Source organism: Nansenia antarctica (assembly GCF_963989245.1).
Source record: "Nansenia antarctica genome assembly, chromosome: 5".
Taxonomy (NCBI): Eukaryota; Metazoa; Chordata; class Actinopteri; order Argentiniformes; family Microstomatidae; genus Nansenia; species Nansenia antarctica.
Window position 1 is genome coordinate 19,429,765 of NC_137690.1, and position 21,278 is coordinate 19,451,042.

At 44.7% G+C, this 21,278-nt stretch overlaps 2 protein-coding genes across 2 annotated transcripts in view; one reads left to right on the top strand and one right to left on the bottom strand.

Annotated features, from left to right (window-relative positions):
- The window catches only part of hmcn2 (hemicentin 2), a gene marked incomplete at both ends in the record, with an annotated part of 54,991 nt that extends 37,692 nt beyond the window's left edge, over positions 1-17,299 (top strand). Inside the window, 25 exons of the mRNA XM_080532005.1 lie at positions 3-167; positions 1,798-1,905; positions 2,020-2,154; positions 3,842-3,976; positions 4,576-4,845; positions 5,088-5,278; positions 5,368-5,581; positions 6,466-6,600; positions 6,712-6,902; positions 7,660-7,741; positions 7,969-8,139; positions 8,531-8,683; positions 8,930-9,067; positions 9,343-9,464; positions 12,221-12,461; positions 12,560-12,619; positions 12,731-12,850; positions 13,165-13,299; positions 13,687-13,806; positions 13,923-14,048; positions 14,143-14,271; positions 14,387-14,680; positions 14,828-14,947; positions 15,051-15,177; positions 16,921-17,299. Of these exons, the coding sequence (XP_080388131.1) occupies positions 3-167; positions 1,798-1,905; positions 2,020-2,154; positions 3,842-3,976; positions 4,576-4,845; positions 5,088-5,278; positions 5,368-5,581; positions 6,466-6,600; positions 6,712-6,902; positions 7,660-7,741; positions 7,969-8,139; positions 8,531-8,683; positions 8,930-9,067; positions 9,343-9,464; positions 12,221-12,461; positions 12,560-12,619; positions 12,731-12,850; positions 13,165-13,299; positions 13,687-13,806; positions 13,923-14,048; positions 14,143-14,271; positions 14,387-14,680; positions 14,828-14,947; positions 15,051-15,177; positions 16,921-17,299 (4,061 nt within the window). The remainder of the gene's footprint in view (positions 1-2; positions 168-1,797; positions 1,906-2,019; positions 2,155-3,841; positions 3,977-4,575; positions 4,846-5,087; positions 5,279-5,367; positions 5,582-6,465; positions 6,601-6,711; positions 6,903-7,659; positions 7,742-7,968; positions 8,140-8,530; positions 8,684-8,929; positions 9,068-9,342; positions 9,465-12,220; positions 12,462-12,559; positions 12,620-12,730; positions 12,851-13,164; positions 13,300-13,686; positions 13,807-13,922; positions 14,049-14,142; positions 14,272-14,386; positions 14,681-14,827; positions 14,948-15,050; positions 15,178-16,920) is intronic.
- Positions 17,300-18,997: 1,698 nt separating this feature from the next.
- LOC308157844 (uncharacterized protein) lies at positions 18,998-20,630 on the bottom strand (the record flags this gene model as incomplete). Its single annotated transcript, XM_080531445.1, has 2 exons — positions 18,998-19,018; positions 19,443-20,630. 2 exons carry the CDS (start codon positions 20,628-20,630, stop codon positions 18,998-19,000), a joined length of 1,209 nt encoding a protein of 402 aa, XP_080387571.1.
- Positions 20,631-21,278: the final 648 nt, after the last annotated feature.

The following is a 21,278-nucleotide window of genomic DNA, read 5'->3' on the forward strand; positions in this document are numbered from 1 at the left end:
AGTCCCCCCTACCATTGAAGATGACATCACGACAGTCACTGCCATCAAGATGGCTCCGGTGGTGCTGCCATGCCATGTCCAGGGTCGTCCTCAGCCGACTGTCACCTGGACCAAGAGTGGGGCCAAACTGGGCTCCCGAGGGGGGAGTTACCGCATCCTGCCCACAGGTACAGTAAGGCCAGCCATTAATCAATATGTTATTAATAATAATAATAATAATAAATATAACCGCAAACGGCAATGGGCCGTGTTCCTACAGATATGCCCCCATAACCATAAATGGGGTGAGATTGACAGACACGGGTAGACCTACAGACAGGTTGTAGATTGACAGATAGGGGGTAGACCTACAGACAGGGCGGTAGACCACTCACCTAATATGGGCCAAGTTGAACTCATGATATACTAAGCTATGATATTATGAAGTACCCTAGGACCATGGGCCTGTAAGGTACCAGTCACCTAATTATGGCCTTATACAGTACATAGGCTACTATGCTATGATGATACACTAAGCGTAATTACAAAAATGCATTGTGGATTAACCTTCCCCAGTTAATGACCATGTTGTGTAGTTTATGTCAAGCATTTCACTATTTTCTTACACTATATTCTGCAATCCTTGCATAGTATGCCACCCCCATCTGACTGAATCAGGTAAAGTGGTCATGAGAAGATTAGTTTTAAGGTGCTATATTAGCATTAGCCTTAACTTTTAGCCAAAATGTTCAAATTTCAAAGGCCAGTTTTTTTAGATATCTGTAAATGCTTCAACGTGGTAACACATTGTAGTGCCAAGATGCATTGTTAATCAGACATGGGAGGTATATGTTTTCAATATATTTATACAGTATGTTAAGTGATATGAACCAGAGTGAAGTTGTCTGTGTAGGCTATTTGTGAACGATATATAATGTTAAGCTGAATGGAATCAATATACGGCATAGAGTCAATGACAAGGTTAGTGAATGAGCAGAAGAGGAGAAAGCAGTGGGAAGATGCATGTGGACGAACCCAACTGCATAAAGATGCGCGTCTTTGTTCTCGCCACTTTTCCGAAGATGCACGTGAAGGGCACGTATTGTGCCCACGCCAAATGAAGCGTCATTACATCACAGACGTGTAGAAAATTTCAAACATTGAACATTTCAAACATCTGTAATGTCCTTGTTTTTTTAGATATCTTCAAATGCTTCGACATAGTAACCCATTGTAGTGCCCTCTATCAGCCTGTTGACTGCCATAAATATTGACGGGCAAATTCTCAGAGCATTTGAAAATGATTTTCATATCATTTTCTCCGATATCTTTAAATGGATCTCTTATCCTTTATAGAGAAATGTGCACCACACATGTTCATATACAATTTTGGACCAATCTGACTTACAGTTGATTGTAAGTGAATTTTTGACGTTTGTGAAGTTTGGCCAAATTTTCCACCTGCAGAAAAATCCATCACGGCAGACTTTATGGATTCTTGAGGCAAATATGTTCCCCATGAGGAAAGACACATATATTTTAAGTTTCATAAATTGTCATCCAACAGGGTGGAAATGCCAGCATTCTGAAGTTAATTATTTACTTTTGGTTATTATAGCGCCACCTATGGTCTAATCATGGTCGTTCTTTCTGCCATAGTTACTGATGCTCTCTAGTTGTGGCATGCAAATTCATATCATTTTTGGTCAGGGACTTTTTGAGCTATTTGACCAAAGCCAGGAAAAGAATAAGAATAAGTAAACCACCAATAACAAAACTGTTCCTACTACTACGTGGTGGTGTTTTATTGTGCTCCAGGTGTGTTGGAAATCACAGCTGCTGTGCCCAGCCATGCAGGCCGGTACACCTGCTCTGCCCGTAATCGTGCAGGAGTGGCCCATAAACACATCACTCTCACTATACAAGGTAGGGTGGACTTGGAGCAGTGTATTCTGAAGTTGGATTGTTTGCAGGTTTACTGTACATAACTGTTGGCATTTCTGTGATGCGCGTTCATCATGTATTTGGCCTCTCACACAGAGCTACCAGAGATCAGGCCCATGTTAGAGGAAGTGCAAGTGGTGTTGCATCATGGAACTGTTCTGCCGTGCGAGGTCCAAGGTTTCCCTCGACCCTCCATTACCTGGCAAAGAGAAGGGGTTCCCATAGCAACGGGTAAGGATGACACTATAATCAGAAATCAAGATATAATCTATTGGCGCTTTTCCACTATCGGGCCCGGCTCGGCTCGGCTCGCTTCGGCACGCTTTTGAACAGTTCTGGTTTTCCACTATACACAAGAGACCAGGAACGAGTAGGAGGAGTAGGAGATAGTGGGCGGAGTTACGCGTCATAAAAGCGCCATGGTGGTGACGTATATTTTCACGAGACACAACACAGCCACAACAATAGCAACATGGAGGAACTTGAAGCTATTGTATACTTTTTCCTCGGCATGTGGTATATTATTAACCATGTTTTTTTGGAGAGAAAGAGAAAGAGAGAGAGGGAGAGAGAGAGGAAGCTATGTACACATAATAAAGTCATGTTTTTTGAACCCTTAAAACCACTGCCTTCACTTGTCTGCTTTATGAACTGTAGTATCATTGTTATGTTGAGCATATGAGATGGCTACTGCCTGATCGATGTCGACACTGCTCGTAGTGAATATAAGCACTTGACGCATGTTGAACTCCTGGTTCATTGAGTTTACTCCCGGTTCACTTCTTGGGGTGGCACCACAGTGGTTCAGGGCTCAAAATGACCGTATACCGATGGTGGAGTTAGCCAGCATAGTCTTGTCTTTTTACCACCTTCCTAGCCGGTGTTATTCACGGACAAACACGGTGCCCGGAGGCACCCTTTGCGGGTTAATAACTGTGATTTACCGTGGGTTAGGATAACAATTCAAACATGTCCGGATAGGGGAGAGGACAGGGAATCCAAAACCATTTTAATGGTGTCGATACGACACTCTTATCACGGTCGACACAGCGCGGAGCGAATTCCCTGGTAGAACTTTTCTCTCCCCCCGCTGTCAACGGGAGTTTCAACCAGCAGGCGCGGTGCTGCAGGCAGCAGCGGGTGAACTCCCGGTTCATTGAGTTTACGGTTAAAAGCATATCTTCTCGGAGTGTCAGCGCGGTGGTTAAGGGCTCAAAATGACCGTATACCGATGGTGAAGTTAGCAAAGGAGTATTGTGTTTGTACCACTTTCATAGCCGGTGTTATTCACTGAAATTCGAATGGAGTCTTAGCCATGTACCGTTAACGAGATAGAATAAGCAAAGCAGATTTATGGTACATCGTAAAACGCTCATCAGGGGGGGGGGGACCCGTCGCTTAAGGCCGAATATCTCCGCGTCACAATGGGTTATAATTCCAAACTAAAATTCTCCATGATCACAATAGCATGCTGAACACACTGAATAGTAAGAACAGTAAGAAGTAGTAGTCTGTTGTGAGATTTAAAAATGGCAGTTAGTGGTGTACTGTGAAAACATACGATGACGATGTTGTGACGATTTCCATTGACCAATCAACGGTGTGCAGCGTCACACGTCACACGCAGCCTGGCAAAAAGGTACCGGCTCGCAAAAAGGTTCCTGCCCACGAAGGGTAGCTAAAGAACCGTGCCGTACCGCGCCGTGCTGATCCAGGCCGACAAATGGAAAAGCGCCAAAGAAGCAGGCCAGCCTGGGTCGACCCGGGCTAGCCCTGTAGTGGAAAAGCACCATATGATAACAATGTTCATATGTTATGTTATGTATACAATGTTCAATTCATATTCTTTTAATCCATCGAAATCATGCAGTCGGATGCTGCTAGTGGATATTTATGTTGTCTCCATATGGCTGTACAGGTCACAGACTGGCTGTACTTTCTAACGGAGCACTGAAGTTCTCTCGGGTCACACTGGGGGATGCTGGCTCCTACCAGTGCCTGGCACAGAATGAAGCTGGCACAGCTGTGGGCAGAACACGACTTGTCCTGCAAGGTAACACACCTCACCCCAGGAGAGCATGGAGGATATTGTTTACAGTTTGGAGGCCCTTGTTGATACTTGTCATTGTAACATCATCATCATTGCTGGGCGTGTGTTGCTTGGAGATGCTTTTGTTTTGGTGAAAACAATGGGGCCAACCATCAGAAGAGAAACATTTGTAAGGACAGTGCTTAGCAAAATCAGATGTGTGTTAGAGGAAATCAAAACACATATCCAAACAGATGGTCAGAACAATAAGAGGAATTGAGATCACTTTAATCACTTGAATTCATTGTTGCAAACACAATTATGTAATTTCCATTACGAGATAGTGGTGGCTTAGTGAATAGTGAGTTGGACTGGTGATCAGCAGGTCATGAGTTCAAATCCCACCTGAAAAACACCACTATTAGTGTGCCCTTGAGTAAGGCACTTAGCCCTAACTTACTCCAGGGAGAGTAATCTGTCCCTGTAATCTATAATTGTAAGACGCTTTGGATAAAAGCATCTGCTAAATGATGTAAAATTGTAATAATTGTAAACCCCTTGACAATGACTGATTTTGTAGAATTACTGTGATGACTAAAAGCCATGTGTTCTGGTTCCTCCAGTCCCTCCTGTTCTGAGTGTGCCCCGGGTGGAGTACACAGCCGTGCTGGGTCAGCCTGTGAGCCTCGAGTGCGTGGCAGACGGGCAGCCCCAGCCTGAGGTCTCCTGGCACAGGGAACGCAGGCCCCTGGTAGAGGGGGCTCACATCCAGGTCTTTGCCAACGGCACCCTGAAGATCACCTCCACCCAGCGTAGCGATGCTGGCATGTACACATGTACTGCCAAAAATCTGGCCGGAAGAGCAAGCCATGACATGAGGCTGGTCATACTAAGTGAGACACTGAGTCAATATTTTACACACAAATGCTTTAAACTTTAATGCTTAATCTCAGATCAAACTATTCTATCTCCAGTGTATAATATATCGAATATTAATGATTATTATGGTGCTGGATTCCTGGAACATAAATGCTAATATAACCTTGAATAAACCTGCATTCCATGTACTGATTGAATTTGTGGATGTTGAATATATCTATTGAGTTGCCAGTAACAAACTGAGCTTCTCTTCCAGTCCCGCCCTTGATTCCTGCTGGTCAGCCAGAGCTGGCAGTCATCCAGGGGTTCCAGGCTTTGTTACCGTGTGCGGCTCAGGGTTTGCCAGAGCCCAGGGTGTCATGGGAGAAGGATGGTGCCATGGTGCCAAACCTACCGGGCAAATTCACTGTGCTGCGATCTGGAGAGCTGATCATCGAGAGAGCAGAGGTCAGAGATACGTTTTTGTGTTAGGTTGTCTTTGTGTGGTCAAGGTCATTGAGGTGAATATTCTGATGAGCATGTTTCACCTCCTGCAGCCAGGTGATGGCGGTGTGTTCACCTGTGTGGCCACCAACACAGCAGGCTCTGTGAGACAAGACATTCGTCTCTCAGTCAACATGAGGCCCGCCTTCAAAGAGTTACCTGGTGACATTGCCCTGAACAAAGGACAGAGCCTCTCGCTATCGTGCCACGCTCAGGGAACACCTACTCCTGTCATCTCATGGACTGCCAACAACAGCCCTTATCCAGGTACTGGTCTGCACTGGTCTGCCACCTACGTACCTCACACACACACACACACACACACACTGTCAACAAGTCCTTCAGACACACTCACACCCATAGGGCCCTATTATGCACTTCATAAGTCTTAAGCAATAAGACGAGGCGGTAGATCTAAACTTAAGACGTGGAGGCGTGGTCAAGGCCACTTTGCTATTATGCGTGCGGTAGTGGGCGCCTAAGACCCGGCGCTAAGCCCAGAAATTAGTCATGGGTGTGTTTTGGGCGTCTTCTCAATCAACCCAATCAGCGTGCCAGGTGCCATTCCCTTTAAGAACCGGCTGCGTTAAGTCATAAGCGCTATGCTATTATGCAGTTCATAGGCGCTAGACTTCATGCACGTTTTGAAACACAAGCGCGCATCCGCGGTTTGCGCATGCGTGCTGACCCACTTCTTAAGAAGTCGGTCGGCGCGCATGCGCAAACCACGGAGGCGCGCTCGTGTTTCAAAACGTGCATGAAGTCTAGCGCCTAAGAACTTTTCAAACCACTTCTTAGCGCTAGGCGCAAAGTCAGATCGCATAATAGCAGGGGCGCCTAGCGCACTTCATTAACATATGAACACTCCCACAATGAGTAATATATGCACGGGAGTCTTACGTCTTATGTGTGGGCGCCTAGCGACACCTGCATAATAGCAGTAGCGCGTATGAAGCGCATAATAAGGGTGGCGGTAGGTCTTAACCTGGCGGTGCGTCTTAATTAAGACTTAAGACGGCAAGTTAAGAAGTGCATAATAGGGCCCATAGTGTTCTGTGTGATGATCTATCTATTCTGTGATGAATCATGATACATCTTGTTGCCATCTTGATGAAGCATTACCTACATCTGTAATATGGTCTCTCTGTCAGGTTCCAGTGTGGACGAGGCTGGCAGGAGCTCCCTGGTTGTAGAGAACGTGACTATGAGCGATGCAGGAACCTACGTGTGTATAGCAGAGAACAGTGTGGGCACCATTCGAGCACTCTCATTTGTCCGTATCAGAGGTGAGTGCGTTCAATGCACATTTGTGTTTTTCATATTGTTTGTGTTTAGTATTTGATTTGATATACTGTACTGTATGTATGAAGCATGTGTGATGGTTCTGTCCTGTTTAGAGCCTCCAGTGATAAAGGGAGAGGCCCACACCTCCCAGACTGTGGTCAAGGGTGGTACTGCCATGCTGGACTGCCCTGTCCATGGAGACCCCAGCCCTGTCCTACGCTGGCTACGTGATGGGAGACCCCTTCTCCGCTCTCTACGCCTGCAACCCCTTCATAATGGCTCCCTAGCCATCTACAGAGTCTCGGTAAACACAGGAGTCACCTGTCACCTGTTTCTCCCTCCAGTATCACTGGCAGTGACCAAGTCATGATCTCCTTCAGAAGGTTAGTGGATTAGATTATGGAAATGGACAAACAAGCAAGAAAGAGACTCAGCGAAAATAATTATTCTTTTATGAGAATTAATGGTGAAGAATCCCGATGAGAACAAAATAATGGAGCAGAGTCGCAAATCCCCAGTAGTCAAAACTTGATCTGCATCTGTCATGGAACATTGTGACTCAGCAGTTGTGTTGTGTCCCGGTCTGTCTGGCCGTAATCAGATTGGAGGGAGTTCTGTTGGACTAACAGTATTAGCTAGAGAGGGAGCGGAGAGAAGGATGTTCCCAGGCTCAGTCACTGGACTACAGGCTGTCATGTTGTTAACCCTCTAATTCATGCTGTAATTGATTACAGCTGAGACTTTCTCATAGACGGATGACTCTCCTTCCCACAGAGAGTTCAATACAATGTTATACTTCCTTTCCCTGATGTCATACTAACTCTTATTATAAATAAGCTAATGGAAAAAACCATTAAAATGTAGGAAAATAAGGAGAATAAGTCTGTATGCACTCACCAATGCAGACAAAATGCATTATACCTGTGTTTGAGTGAATGAGTGTCCCCAAAAGCATATCAATCCCCCTTCAGTGGCGCAATGATCATGTGCCCCTGTCAGAGAGTGCTCTGTCAGTCCCCTATCCCTCACATGGCAGCTGTATCTGTCCCTATCTGTGTCAGAGTGGAGATGCAGGGGAGTACCAGTGTGTGGCTGAGAGTGAGGCTGGAGTCGCAGAGAGGACCATCTTTCTCAAAGTGCAGAGTGAGTGAACCATGAACACTGTCACAGCACCATCCATCCACATACTTCACTGGTTTTCAGATCTCTTTGAAATATCAGTGTCAGTGCACTTAGATGTGACTCTAGCGTCATGAGATGAATGGATTAATCTGAGAATAATTGAGTTGCATTTGAACACACAACAACACACGCAACACATGTTGCACCGAGTAAGAGCTAGTTAAACAAAATGGTCCCTCTCCTGACAGTTCATGGGGGTTACTCTAACTGGGAGGAGTGGGGCCCATGCAGCACCACTTGTGGACGAGGAATTCAAGAGCGAATCAGGCTGTGCAACAATCCAGAGCCAGTCAATGGGGGGCGATCATGTGACGGTCCCAGTATGGACTCCAAGAAGTGTCAGATTGCTCTCTGTCCAGGTATAGTTGAACTGATCTCTTGTGACTTCAAACAGATGTTGTCCATTTGATCAGCATAATGATGTACATAGGGTGATCATGGATTCCTATTCAAATGCTCTCCACTCTCTCTCTCTCTCTCTCTCTCTCTCTCTCTCTCTCTCTCTCTCTCTCTCTCTCTCTCTCTCTCTCTCTCTCTCTCTCTCTCTCTCTCTCTCTCTCTCTCTCTCTCTCTCTCTCTCTCTCTCTCTCTCTCTCTCTCTCTCTCTCTCTCTCTCTCTCTCTCTCTCTCTCTCTCTCTCTCTCTCTCTCTCTCTCTCTCTCTCTCTCTCTCTCTCTCTCTCTCTCTCTCTCTCTCTCTCTCTCTCTCTCTCTCTCTCTCTCTCTCTCTCTCTCTCTATGGTGATTGAAGGCGAGTCTCCTCGTAAGGCCCGAGGAAGTCTGATAGGGATGGTGAATGACCGGGAGTTTGGGGTGTCCTTCTTGGAGGCTAACATCACAGAGAACCCAGAGGAGGGCAGCAGCACACTGCAGGCTCACCTGGACAACATACCTCCCAGTGTGGGTGAGTGTGAGAAGAAGAAAGCCACCTCGAACAGTAATACACTAGTACTCTGGCCATGATGTCAGTCAGCAAACACTGTACTGTACGTGCAAGCCTTCTGTGATACCAATTGCATTATGTTGATCACGTCATTTGATAAGGTTGTTGATCCTCCGTCTAGTCCTAGCCTTTAGAAGATGGTTTATCACATTCTTGCCATGAGGCACGGTGCATTTTCAGATGAGGTCATGCTGCTGTGTGTTCCAGGTCCCTTGCTACGGGTGCTGGTGTCTGTGTTTGCGCCCATCTACTGGACCACAGTGTTGCAGAGCGGAGCAGCCAGAAATGGCTACTCACTGACCCAAGGCCTGTTCAGACAGGAGTCTCAGCTAGAGTTTGAGACAGGTGAGCCCTGCAGTGATCAATTACATTATACGGGAAACACTGTTATTTCTTAACTATAAGTGTTGTTCCAACTGTTGTTTTATCAACTAATCATTCATCCCTGTAACATGAAACTGTTACATACTGTAGTATACTCAGCATAAGGCATATTTCTCCATGACTGCATTTTTCCATTTTGGTTTTAATTAGTATTAAGTACATTCCTGTGTGTATAGTATGTTACTGACATGGAGGTTAGTATTTGTTCTCAGACGTTTGTATATGTGTTCAACCAGGGGAGATCCTTCGATTAACACATGTGGCCCGAGGTCTGGACTCGGAGGGGGCTCTCCTAATTGACATCGTCATCAATGGCTTCGTCCCTCCTTCACTGTCGACCTCCCATCTGAATCTGCAGGTACATGCTGATTTTTGTTCTATTCTATCTTACAGTTTTTCTCTATTGCTTTAACACTAACATCTTAACCTCAAACACAATGACCAAAAACTGAAACCGGTGTATTTTAGGTGTATCACAGTCTGTGTGTGTCATTTGACGACAACATTTCATTTTGTGGACATTTGTGGAGTTTAGGTTTTTGTGTGTGAGTTTTTGGATTTGTGTTAGTAAGAGTTAAGAGAAAATGAGCTATGCTTTGAGAAAACGTGTTACATTTTTTCTCTCTCGCTTTAACACGTTTTCTCAAAGCATAGCTCATTTTCTGTGGTTTAGAACTGCAAAATGAGTAATAAGCAAGAAATGTGTGAGATAAAATACACCAGTTCAGTTTTTGATTGATTGATTGAAAACCTTTATTGTCCCCAATGGGGAAATTTTGTTGTCAAACAGCTCAGTTAGGGCAGAAAACATTCAATACAGAAAACAGAAAACATTCAATAAAATACATAAAACAGTGCAGGCTCAATAAGTAAAAAGTTCCAAGTTCCAAAGTTCCAGCTCCAGGTCTCCCCCACCCTGCAGGGCCTGGTTGTAGAGTCGGAGTGCAGCTGGAACAAAGGACTGTCCAAATCTTTTTGTACTTTGACGGGGGAGAACAAATCTGTGGCTGAACTTGCTCCTCATCCCCGCCAGCTCGCAGTACATCGGGTGGGAGGGATTGGCCAGCATGGCCGCCAGTTTTTTCCCCATCCTCTGTTCTGCCACCACCTCTAGGCTGTCCAGCCCGGTCCCCACCACAGAGCTGGCCTTCTTCACCAGTTTGTTTAGCTTCGCAGCATCCCTGGCACAGATGTTTCCACCCCAGCAGGCCACGGCGAAGAACAGAACGCTGGCAACCACCGACTGATAAAACATTTGCAGCAGCTTGTTGCAGACACCGAAAGACCTCAGCCTTCTCAGGAAAAACAGTCTGCTCTGCCCTTTCCTGAGAAGAGCCTCGGTGTTGTCAGTCCAGTCCAGTTTGTTATTAATTTGTACTCCCAGGTACCTGTAGGAGTCCACCCTCTCGACTTCCACCCCCTTGATGGTGATGGGGGCTGGGGTCCTTCTCTTCCTCCTAAAATCCACCACCAACTCCTTTGTTTTGCTGGTGTTAAGCAAAAGGTAGTTGGTGTCGCACCACTGCACAAAGCTCTCCACCAGGGCCCTGTACTCCTCATCCCTGTCGTCTGTGATGTAACCGACGATAGAGGAGTCATCAGAAAACTTCTGCAGGTGGCACTGGTCGGAGCTAAACTGGAAGTCAGAGGTATAGAGGGTGAAGAGAAAGGGTGACAGAACAGTTCCCTGGGGGGCACCGGTGTTGCACACCACCACCTCAGACTGACAGCCCTGCAGTCTCACATACTGACGCCTGTCTGTGAGGTAGTTGTGGATCCAAGCCGTCAGGGAGTCCTCCACACACATCACTGCTAGTTTGTCAGCCAGCAGTGATGGCTTGATAGTGTTAAATGCACTGGAGAAGTCGAAGAACATGGTCCTCACCATGCTCTGTGGCCTCTCCAGGTGTGTGTAGGCCCTGTGCAGCATGTAAATGATGGCGTCCTCCACCCCCATGCTCTCCTGGTATGCAAACTGCCGGGGGTCCAGGAAGTCCTTCACCTGGGGCTTAAGGTGTTGCAGCACTAGCCTCTCCAGGATCTTCATGACCTGTGGTGTCAGGGCGACAGGTCTGTAGTCGTTTGGGGTGCTGGGCCGTTCCTTCTTTGGCACTGGGACGATGCAAGAGGTCTTCCAGAGCTGTGGCACCCTCCTCAGTCTTAGAGATAGACTGAAGAGATGTTGGAATGTGTCCGCCAGCTCTCCAGCACACACCTTCAGAACCCTGGGGTTGATGTTACCTCTGGACTTGTTCACATTCACCCTGGAGAGCTGCCTTCTCACCTGCTCAGATGTTATAAAGCTGTGAGTACCGGTGTCTCCAGGTGTGAAGCATGCTCCCTGGCTCCTGGTGTTGGTAAGGGGAGGCAATTGCTGCTGGGGTGTGAGGGGGTCAGGGGGAGTGGGGGCTACTGTTGCTAGGGGTGCGGTACATTGGAGAGGGGAGGAGAGGGTCGGGGGCTGTGGGGGGTGACAGGGGGATGGTTGGTCAAACCTGTTAAAGAAGCAGTTCAGGTCATCCGCCTGCTCTCGGGTCCCCTCCACCACAGTATGTGGCTGCTTGTGGCCTGTGATCTTCTTGAAACCCTTCCAAACCTCCTTGGAGCTGTGGGCCACTAACTTTTGGCCATTGTGTTTAACTGAGAAAAACTGTAACATATTTAAAGGAGGTGAACTATTCAAATGTATCTGTTGTCAAGCAAATATCAAATCTTGACCAGAGGAAACTAGTTTTCATTGTCTACTAGACTGGGGTCGTCAATGTGTTGATTCTGCCCAGACAGTCTGACTCAGATGATCTTAGGGATCTAACAGGTTCATAAGGCACTAAAAGATGTATTTTGGCCCTAAACCATTCAGAGATTTGTAGACCAGAAGCATGATTTTAGTAACTTCCTAGTTTTAGTCAGGACTCTTGCAGCAGCATTTTGAATGATTGTCAGTAGTGCTTGTTAGAAGAGTCCTGAAAAAAGGCCATTGCACTCGTTTAATCTGCTAGATATAAAAGCATGGATACGTTTTTCAAGATCCTGTTTGGACATAATAACCCCTAATTCTCGCTATATTTTAAAGATAATAATAAGCTGTTTTTGTTGTTGACTTGTGTTGTGCAGGAGTTTGATGAGTCGTATGTGCAGACGGGTCCAGGGCAGCTGTACTCGTGGTCGTCCCAGGCCCATCAGAGGGCGGACAGTCCCATGGTGCTGCGCTGTAATCACACCATAGTCTATGAGGGGGGGGAGGAGCGCCAGGGACCCCTGCTCCAGCTCCTCAAGGTGTCCAGGATGAGTGGGATCTACAGCATGTTCACTCTCAGTCTGGACTTCCAGATCACAGCCTCACTGCTCATACCAGGTCTGTGACAAATCTAGCTAGTAAACTGTTTTTTCAGTATTAAAGTTTGGATGCAGTGACAGTATTCATGGACTGAACATGGTGCTCTTTATCTATAGATGGTGATGGAGAAACATGCCCTAAAGGTTTTGTCCTGGATACAGCCTCTTATTGTGCTGGTATGTTTGCTGTTTTTGTTTACTGTATGTATGTATCTTCATAATACGTATTTAAAATATATATAATTAGGTCATGATGATTTTCATAAACTGTACATCTTGAATCCTTAGATGAGGATGAATGTGCTGTCCAGTCCCCCTGCTCTCATTCATGTAACAACGTCATGGGTGGTTTCTCCTGTGTTTGTACCTCTGGCTTCACCCTTTCCACCGAGTCCAACACGTGCCAAGGTCAGGCCAAGGAAACACACAGCCATTTCTTACACATAACCTCTAAAGAGTGCTCATTGGAAACTCTCTAAATGTACTTAGAGCAAAACAATATTGTGGCTGGAGGACAGGCTCATTGTAACGCATGGAGTGCAATGTGGTATTACACAGGTGTGTTTCCATGTATCCATTCCTTGCATTACAATGAGCCCGTCCTCCAATTTCTACCTCCATTAGCCTCCCCTGACATACGTAGACGTATAACTGCTGTATGAAAGTCTACATAACACTGGTCTTGCAGATTGAGCTGACAGTTTTGTGGCATCACTCTGCAGATATTGATGAATGTGCACAGGGCTCCCACATGTGCCACTACAACCAACAGTGTGTCAACACGGTTGGCACATACCGATGCCAGGCCAAGTGTGGCCCCGGGTTCAAGCCCAGTGCCATGGCAACCAGTTGTGAAGGCAAGTCTTTATTTTGTTATTTCAGCTATTTCTCATTTGAAACAGACCTGTATGATAGCCCCCATGAATCAAATCAAATCAAATCAAATTTTATTTGTATAGCGCATTTCTTACAAGATGCAACTCAATGCGCTTCACACAATGAAAATGTTCAGTCAATCAGTCAATCAATCAATCAATACTGACAGAGCCGCGAGCAGGCAAAAGTAAAAACCTGTACACTATGTAGTCAGGAAAAATTCCCTTGCAGCCCTCTACACATAGAGCGACTACTAGCCAGTTTGCCTACCAGTACCCAGCGGTGAAGGTGTATTGTACTATGGTGATAATGGATAAAGTGTGGTATTTCAGCAACTGATTCTGTTGACTTGTGAACTGTTTGACCAGATGTGGATGAGTGCCAGGAGTCGTCTCTCTCCCCGTGCCAGCAGCAGTGTCTCAACACCTTGGGCTCCTTCCGCTGTGCCTGCCACCCTGGCTACCAGCTCTTTGGTCACCGCTGTCTGGGTCAGCCAAGTTTCTATCAAAAAGTCAACTTCTGTTTATTGATCATATTTCAGATCAAATCCACAGTTGTGCCAATGCATTTCTTATCATATCTTTCAATGCTTGTATCTATACAGACATCAATGAGTGTACTAGGAATGTGTGCCCAGCTCACCAACAGTGCCGCAACACAGAGGGAGGATACCAGTGTTTCGACAGCTGCCCAACTGGCTTGACCAAAGCAGAGAATGGGGCGTGCGTGGGTATGGTGCAACTATCATTTTCACTGCACAATAGATGTTTGCAAGTAGAGGTTTGGCGTAAATACATGTTTTGGTTTTGTTGGTTTGTGATCAGATGTGGATGAGTGCCAGGATGGGAGTCACATGTGCCGTTACAGCCAGGTCTGTCAGAACACCGTCGGGGGTTACGGTTGTGTGTGTCCCAGGGGGTACCGCTCCCAGGGGGTGGGACGCCCATGTCTGGGTAAGACGATCCCTTTTCTCATACATGTGTTTGACTCCACAAAACTGTATATGAATATAACCATCGAATGAATAAAATCTGTTGTGAGTAGACTAAGTCTAGTTTTGTCTTTCAGACATTGATGAGTGCCTGCAGACGCCAAGCCCTTGTGCCCACCAGTGCCGCAATGTGCCAGGCAGCTTCAGGTGTTTATGCCCGCCGGGCGCTGTGTTACTGGGGGATGGGCGCTCCTGTGCTGGTTTAGAGCGAGGGCAGGGCTTCAGCAACGGCACGCGTGTCAGGGCAAGACTGCGCCCACAGCTGGTGTCTTCTCTGGGCAGGCCCATCCTCTCCAGGAACCATGGGGTGTCCCGCATCACCAGACAGAGCTGCCCCATGGGCTACACCAACAGGGATGGCACATGTGTCGGTGAGTGGCCTTCACAAAGGCATCGGAAGTCAAATTGGATATCTAATTTTCATCCAAAGACAATTTAGATTGTGGACAGTGGTTCATCAAGTGTTTCTCCCTTGTGTTGCTGGTGTTCATCTTATCACGTGACTGGCCTTTATACAGATTTGGATGAGTGTCTGCTGAGGAAGCCATGTCAACACGAGTGCAGAAACACCATAGGAAGTTTCCAGTGCCTCTGTCCTCCAGGTTACCAGCTCTTACCCAATGGCAAGAACTGCAGAGGTATGATCGCATACAGTACACTACAATACATAAACTACCCACCGGGACTATTTATTGTTGCCATTAAGAGAAAAACATTCAGTTTCATTTCTGATGCTTCCAGACATTGATGAGTGTGCAGTACAAGGTATCCAATGTGGACACAACCAGATGTGCTTCAACACTCGTGGAGGGTATCAGTGTCTGGACACACCCTGCCCTGCATCCTATCAGAGAGGCGGAAGTCCGGGGTAAGCAGTGGACTTTTAATCTGATGGTTAAGACAGATATGAATAACAAAATAATAAATAATAATAATCTTGTTGTATTGTTGTGCCATACATACATGCACTATTGCACTACAGTGGCGATGGCATTTTTTTGTATTATAGACTCAATTTAAAATGTGTAAAATGTTGCCATCAATCCACACACAATACCCTATAATGTAAAGAGAAAACACGTTTTTAGAGATGTCTACATCAATATTCATATCGAAATGCAGAAATAATCTACAATAATCTCATTTACTACTATTTACTATAACACTCTTAAAATGAGTTCAAATGCAAGTTGAATGCATTAGTTGAATTGAGTGCATCTTAATAGTTCATGTGATTTTGGAATTAATATCTTTGTTTTTATAGGGTCTCTGATTTGCACAGGAATCAATTACACATTGAGGCTACCCATCTCAGTCACTCTACAAAATTGTTCTATGACCAAGTGGCCAAAAAGAATCCCTTAATTGAAAATAATCTATCTCATATCAATGAATTCAATAGATACAGCAAATAAAGTGGCTGGAAATGTGTTTATTTGGTTTTACTACAAAGCATTAAGTTTGGTGCAAATCCAGCACATGCAAAGTAGTTTCCACATCATCTCTTGTGTGAAGAAGAGTGGTAGCTGCATTGTTACGACCCTTTAGTCTAGGGAACTAGAGCCTAACATACTGCAGCGATGCTGCGGGGTGTGGGTGCTGTCTCAACAGAAAACTACTACAGAACTCAAATCAAAGAATTTATTAAATTACAACAAAGAAAACGTCACAAGGAATCCAAGGGGACGCTGAACGATGCCAAAATAATAAACGACAGAAAGCCCTGACTACCTAACCACCCCAGCTCTAAGATACATAGGAAAAGGTTGGCATCCGTTCCTAACCTGATGTATATAACAGAAAGGTTTCTACGTGTTAAAGTGTAGACCCATGGGTATCTTACCTATCCCCTCTGGGCCTGTGCATAGAAACATACAACAAAAACCCTATACCGAGTATAGGTTGAACTATGAGCCAAAACAAACACAGCCAAAGGACTTTCAAAGAAACATCAAATACAACGAAAACAATAGCTCTCGAACAGAGGACAGGAGGACTTTTTAAACAGGCGGATGAGATGCCGATTGGTCCGGTACATTCACACTAATGATGTTGGACGTGTCGTCAGGCTAATCGAGGGCGGATACCTGCATCGGGTTAGTGAAAGGAGGAGACACAGAAGGGAACACAACAAAACAGAATTGCAGGACATGGGACGTAACATGCATCATGTTATGTATGTCACCGGCAGGGACTGGGGAATTTGCTAAATTGGTAGTGACATCCTAATTCACAGTGTGATTGATTCCTATGCAAACCAGAGGCCCTATAAAAACAAGATATCATCCTTAGTCAGATGGATTCAATTCAACTTGTTGAGTGACTTGTTGAAGACATTTTTGCATTTGAGCACATTAGGAGGTATTTCTGTATATAAATGTTCATTATTAAAATAAATAACATTTCTGTTTTCACTTTATCATTATGGGGTATTATGTGTGGATTGATGGCACATTTTTGTAATTTAATCCATTTTAAATTGAGTCTATAACACAACAAAATGTGAAAAAAGTGAAGGGGTCTGAAGCCACTGTATAGACTGTGTGTCATGAACTTCATGGTATCAGTTCTTCTGAAAGTTAGACATGCTCCTGTTTTCTCCCCACAACAGGACATGCTACAGGCCCTGCTCTCGTGATTGTGCAACCGGGGGTTCCCCTCTGCTACTACAGTACAAGCTGCTGACCCTCCCCCTTGGCATCCCAGCCAATCACAATGTGGTGCGCCTGTCGGCCTTCTCTGAGGCGGGGGTGCTGCAGGAGCGAACGTCCTTCACCATCCTGGAGCAGGGTGGAGAGGCAGGGGCAGGGGGCCAGGTGTTTGGCATCAGGGACGAGGCAGGCCGGGGCATCATCTTCACTCTGCAGGCCCTGGAGAGGTCAGGACTGGTGCGTCTGAGGGTACAGGCCACTACCCTCTCCACACAGGGGAAGATTACATACCAGAGTATCTTCATCATCTACATATCCATTTCCAGATACCCCTACTGAGCTCATTGGCTGGTCTGGAACTGACTGTGGCCCTGAGTGGCCTTAACATGGGTAGTGCCCCCCACAGCCGGGGACACAAAGCCTGCTATGCCAAGAAAGCACCAATCATAAGACAAGGCATTATCAGAGAAGATAACATCTGTGATGTAGTAAACTGGATTGAAATGAACCTTAAATTGTGAGGACACAGTTTTGTACAAAATATATTCTTAAAAAGAATATTGGCCTTAATAGGTTTGGTTGAATTCATTATAATTACAATGAACAAGGCCACTATGGTTCCATAGCATTTCAATGGCATGCAGCTATTTATATTTGTGAAAAGTAACACATATGACAATATTATTTTATCTCAAGTGTTTTTCTATTCCTTTTTTTAAGTAATTTTGATCATGTGAAGCTGTAAGGTGCTATTCTGAATGTACTTGAGTGTTGATGACATTAGCTTGAAGCAGGGGGACAAATAACTTCAGCCCTGGGAGGACATCTGTGCAAGATTAGGAGTCAAATGGTGCTTGTTCTGCAAGAACTAAAGGTTACATTAAAAGAAAGCATTGCTTAAAGGGGAAATCTGGTATTGTACATTTAACTTAAACATTTAACTTAATAATTGAGCTGAGTTCAACTGTCTTACACCATCAGAAAGAGAGTGGTTACACTTCTCCAACCCCTTCTCTCTACTGTTTACCAAATAAAGTGGTGGGAGAAGACCTTGTTACAGTTTGATTCCCAGATTGCTCTTTTAACGTAAGGGTTAGGGTTAGGGTTAAGGTTAGGAACGTCCATCTCAGCAGGAAGTAGCAGCATTTGATTGCACTTATCTATGCATACTCAGTGAATACACACTCAAACAAGCCCCCATTATGGAGAATGGAAAGTGACATTGAATGGGTTATTCAAAGAGGAAGAGGAAGTAGTGTAGAATGCAAAGCCACAAAACAAACCCAAATACAGTACAAATGGCAACATAATGCACAATGAGATTTTGGATTTACTGCTCATTTTTTCCTATACTGTGAATTGACCAATCATTCAATGCCACTGCAAGTAGAAATCCTTTGAGATGGTTATTTTTTGCTAACTTTGTATTACTATCAGCCAGAATCATAGGTAGCTGTGTTTCAAATGTGTTCAGTTCAGTTACCTACAGCACTACCTCTTGTGGACTTCAACCATTATATGTTGAATGCAGAAAGTTAATTAAACCTCTCTCTCTAAGTATTTTTCACTGTATTTTGATGTTGAATATTTTATATAGGATTTATTGACACTGTTGAGTTTAAGCTCCTAATTCTTGATTTTATATTGTCAATGCTTTTTGGGCTGTATAATTTTCAAAACAACTTCATACTAAACTGAGGATACACACACCAGGCTACAATGATCATTGTCACACAACATTTGCATTCATTTACAGACACACAATTGAAGGAATCACTGACTCTGGATTAAGTTGACCATGTATTAAAATCTATGTTCAGGGGTAGCGACCACCAAACACCAAAAGAAAGAAAAAAGTTGTTATACAGTACAGTATGTTCAGAATGCTGTTGTCCATCCTTCTCCAGTAACTGTGCAAACATGTTGTAGCATTGACTTAAATATGTGCTATACTGAAGTCTCATAGTGTATTGAATAACAGTAAAGATATATAAAGTTCACAATCTCTTTGCATGGTTTTAAAGTCTTTTGAAGCTTTTACCACAGATCCATATCTGCCTAATTGAGCACAAAGGAAGGAATGACTGAAAGAGAGAGTACAGATCTGCCTCCACAAGTCTCTCTGCCTTCTCCACTTCTAGTGAGAAGTGAGGGTGGAGCTGAGACAGATTTGGGTATCGTCAGCATAGCAGTGGAAGTTGAGGGAGTGACTCTGCAGTCCTGACAGCAGTGGGAAGCTCGTCCACCAGTGGGGTGCCAGGCAGGAGCACTCTGTTTGGCAATGGATTAGTTCATCCCACAGGCATCACTGAAAAAGGCTTAGAAAAAATAATAATCCCCAAATCTCAAAATAATAATAATAATAACTTGGATTTGTATAGCGCCTTTCATAAAAGGACGCTAAGGACGCTTTACAATTCTAGAGGAAATGGTCAGACAGACAAAACAGAGAACAAACAAAACAAAACAGAAACAACGTGACTGATTTGAAGGAGTCCAGGGTGGGGGCGACGCCTGATTTTCGTAATGCATTATCAACATTTGGAACCAGAACCTTTTCAAATTCCCATAGCTTTTTGTCCACCAACAGCTGATCTTTTTTTAGGCTCCCCTGTAGAGGAACTCTAACATGCACTATGCGACACACATCAGGGGGCACCCGTAGGGTCTCCCCTGAATTCTTCAGTACAGTGTGCACAGATGTCTGCTCTACATATCTGGGGTTGATAACCAGCTTGGTGGGGTTGTAAACATGTTTCCTTGAGGGTTCTCTGTAAATATGTTCCAGGATATTGATCCCTGGAATGTTTCTCCATTGTGGCAGTTTGAACTTGCCACTGTCCTCAAATTGTGTTTTGGGGAAGATGTGGTTCTCGATGAGGAAGACTCCTACTTTTGGGTGCTGATGCTGAAGGTAATCCAGCAAAAGCTGCAGATTTGCATGCTTGTAAGGCATAATGATCTCATCGATGTCATTGAGAAGTAGATACTTTGACTGGTACATGTACCTATAGATGCAATCATTTAGAGTGGTCAGTTGCCCATAGTAGTGGAGATCCCCTTTGTGTTCTACAAAGTTCCAGCCTTTGGAGGGGTTGAGGAACCGGTCAATGGGCCATTGAACTATCTCAAGTATGCCTTCTTCCCTGTAGTTAAAGAGGACTCGTTGGAGATCTGGACCACAGCTGGTGTTATAGATGACCACTCTCTGAACCCCAATTAGTTTGTATACTTCCATAGTTTGGACAAACTGGAGGACATTGTTGTACCCGCCGAAAAGGCTTGAGATGCACACAGTGAAATTGTATGGAAATGTATCCTCTCTTATCTCTTTGTTTTGTATGGACAAGAAGTGCTGGTTTTGGACATCAGCGATTTGTGAATGTGTTGAAATAGTGACATGTGTCGCAGCGCACATAGGCTGGTTCTGACAAAGCACATCTGTGGTCACAAAGGGGAACCCAAAATGGTCACTGTGCATTTCAATTTGTGCCAGAGAGCCATAATGGCTTTGATTTTGACAACAGAAAATGCAATAAAGTGGCTGGAGACTATCTCTCTTGATGATGCTAATGATGCGAGTAGCCCCATGCAGTCTGTGGTCTTTGTAGGCAGAAACCATTAGATGGTTTGTGTCATAAATGGGAGTTATTGTTTGCTCACTTTCCATCATTTGACAGCTATGGGTCTTTGCAGAGTAAATGTTTGGTATGGTATAATTGAACAATTTGATACAAAGGCATGCACATATGACAGTGGCAATGGTTACAAGAACAAACATCCATTTCTGCATACTTTTTGTCCACCAAAATCCAGTTCTGCGATTCTAGACCTATTGTGAGGAGACAAACATGAAGATAAAATCAGCACCCCTGACAATCTTTATTGGAACCCCTTACAGGCACCCCTTATAGCTTTTAATAGCTTAGTCACTATAGAGCAATACGTTTCCCCCTCATCAGAATAGGGTTCTTCGACATCACGCATTGTTTGAAGAGTGACAGTTTTGCGCAAGACTTTCTTTGACATGCTCTGGTGTCGTGTTAGATAGTGTTCCCTTGCCGGATAGTGTTCCTGATCTGAGAGAAAGTATGTTTTTAAGGGTAATCTAATGAAAATATTGTAAACAAATAAATAACAGTGAAACTGGCACTTATGGAATTTAGTCCTCCAAAGCCGTTTCATGGTGACTAATTACTTGTAATTGACGATACCATGAATATTTAAGCAATATCACACCAGGGGGAGTGCTGCTAACAGTGTTATACTGAATATAACAGCACGACCTCTAGTGTGATATTGCTTTTATACAACAGTT